We start from the raw sequence: 2,280 nt of genomic DNA on the forward strand, positions 1-2,280 counted from the left end.
TGATGATGATGACAATGATGACAATGACAACAATGATGACAACGACGATGATGACGAGGATGACAATCATGACGATGATGACAATGATGAGAATGACGATGATGATGACAATGATGACGATGACAATGACAACGATGATGATGATCATGACAATGATGATGATGATGACAATAATGATAACGACAATGACAACAATGACAATGACGATGATGATGATGATGACAATAATGATAACGACAATGACAACAATGACAATGACGATGATGATGAGGATGACAATAATGTTAACAACAATGACAACAATAACAATGACGATGATGATGAGGATGACGAGGTGCTGGGCGCGTCCCGAGTGTCGGGTCCCGGCAGGTGCCGGACATGGCGGAGATCCAGTCGCGCCTGGCCTACGTGTCCTGCGTGCGGCAGCTCGAGGTGGTCAAGTCCAGCTCGTACTGCGAGTACATCCGGCCGCCCATCGACCGCTTCAAGACCATGGACTTCGGCAAGTTCGATGAGATCTACGTGAGTTGGGGCTGGGGGTGGCTCGGGGGCGTTGGGCTGGGGGGCTCCAGACGTGGGTTGGGGTTCTTCGGTCATCGTTGGGATTCTTCAGTCATTTTTGGGGTTCTTTGGTCATCGTTGGGTTTTTTTGTCCATCATTGGGGTTCTTTGGTCATTTTTGGGGTTCTTTGGTCATTGTTGGGGTTCTCCAGCCATCACTGGATGTCCTTGACCATCCGTTGAATGTTCTTGACTGTCACTTGGGTGTCCTGGTCATCAGTTGAGGTGTCCTTGACCATTAATTGAGCACCCCGGTCATCACTGGGGTGTCCTGGGCCATCTTGGGGGTGTCCGGGCCACTGTCCACTGCCCACTGTCCCCTGTCCCCTGCCCACTGTCCCCTGCCCGCCAGGACGTTGGCTACCAGCACGGCAAGGTGGTGTTCGAGGGCTGGAGCCGCGGGGACGTCATCGAGAAGATGGTCAAGGACCGGCGCTCGGCCGACTTCTACGAGAGCAAACGCATGGACGTGAGCTTGGGGACACGTGGGGACACCTGGGGACACGGGAGGGGTATGGCAGGACATGGAGGGTGGTGGCTCATTGGGGACCTTCCCTGGCTCACCGTGGGAGGGGCCTCCCCAGCCTTGTCACTGTCCTTTGAGGGGTGTCACCTCTTGGGTGACCTTCCTGTTACTGCCACCCTGTTCCTGTCACCCTCCTTGTCACCCTTTGTCCCCCTGGTCCCTGTCCTGTCCGTCCTTTGCCCCATCGGTCCCTTCCGTGTGCCCCTCCTGTCCCCTCTGTCCCCTCAGGTGCTCAGGTGTCCCCTCAGGTGCTCACCTGTCCCAGTGCCGGTTTCACGGACCTGGCTGAGATCGTGTCGCGCATCGAGCCCGCCCAGTCCTACCTGTCCGACGGCTACGGCGACGGTGACAGCGGGGACAGGGAGGGGACAGGGAGGGGACAGGGAGGGGACAGGGAGGGGACAGCACAGGGACGGGGAGGGGACACCCCGGGGGTGTGGAGTCAGGGCTGGGGGTGGAGATCTGAGGTTTGGGGGCCAGGATTTGGGGCTGGGATTTGGGGCTGGGGTTTGGGTCTGGGATTTGGGGGCTGGAATTGGGGCTGGGGTTTGGGGCTGGGATTTGGGTCTGGGGGCTCACCCCACGCCCCCTCCCCAGAGGAGTCCGATTACCTGACCGAGTACGAGGACGAGGGCCCGGAGTCGCTGCGGGGCGAGGAGGACGCGGCCGAGTGGGGCAGCGCCGAGGCCGTGAGTGACCCCAAAACTGGGGGGACCCCAGAGAAGGGGGGAGGGAACCCCAAAACCCGGGGAGGACCCCAAAATGGGGGGTGGGGGGTGCCAAGGGGATCCCGAGCCCAGGCGTGGGGGATGCCAAAAATGGGGTTTGGTGGTTTGGGGTTTTTGGGGTCCTAAGGGGGTCTTGGTGGCCTTGGGGACAACCTGGACCCCGCAGGTGTGACCTGTCCCCACCCCAGTGTCCAGAAAATGTCCCCAGTGTGTCCCCAATATCCCCACGGTGTCCCCGATGTCCCCACGGTGTCCCCAATATCCCCACTGTGTCCCCACTGTGTCCCCAATGTCCTCACTGTGTCCCCAATGTCCCCAATGTCCCCGATGTCCCCCCAGGAGGAGGAGAAGTCCCTCCGGCACCGCCCGAGCACGGCCGGGACCCCCCCGCCCCCCACCGCGGACCCCGACGGATTCTGAGGGACCCCCGGTGGCACCGCCCCTCCCCCCCGCGCCCCGGGGGTC

The 2,280-nt window shown here is 60.4% G+C and overlaps 1 protein-coding gene across 1 annotated transcript; it reads left to right on the forward strand.

The window, feature by feature from the left end:
* The first annotated feature begins 347 nt into the window (after positions 1 to 347).
* LOC121356125 (patatin-like phospholipase domain-containing protein 6) lies at positions 348 to 2,280 on the forward strand. Its single transcript, XM_041472222.1, has 5 exons — positions 348 to 522; positions 914 to 1,030; positions 1,336 to 1,432; positions 1,685 to 1,776; positions 2,155 to 2,280. The coding sequence occupies exons 1-5, from the start codon at positions 379 to 381 to the stop codon at positions 2,233 to 2,235; spliced, it is 531 nt and encodes a 176-aa protein (XP_041328156.1). The 5' UTR covers positions 348 to 378; the 3' UTR covers positions 2,236 to 2,280.

The sequence above is a fragment of the Pyrgilauda ruficollis genome, unplaced genomic scaffold, assembly GCF_017590135.1.
Source record: "Pyrgilauda ruficollis isolate IOZ18807 unplaced genomic scaffold, ASM1759013v1 scaffold2852, whole genome shotgun sequence".
NCBI lineage: Eukaryota > Metazoa > Chordata > Aves > Passeriformes > Passeridae > Pyrgilauda > Pyrgilauda ruficollis.

What these genes read in the sequence shown, in the direction of transcription:
- LOC121356125 (XM_041472222.1), top strand. Translation starts at nt 379, where the DNA reads ATGGCGGAGATCCAGTCGCGCCTGGCCTACGTGTCCTGCGTGCGGCAG. An exon ending in GCAAGTTCGATGAGATCTAC is followed by an intron (nt 523 to 913) that starts GTGAGTTGGGGC and finishes CCTGCCCGCCAG; the next exon opens with GACGTTGGCTACCAGCACGG. An exon ending in ACGAGAGCAAACGCATGGAC is followed by an intron (nt 1,031 to 1,335) that starts GTGAGCTTGGGG and finishes GTGTCCCCTCAG; the next exon opens with GTGCTCACCTGTCCCAGTGC.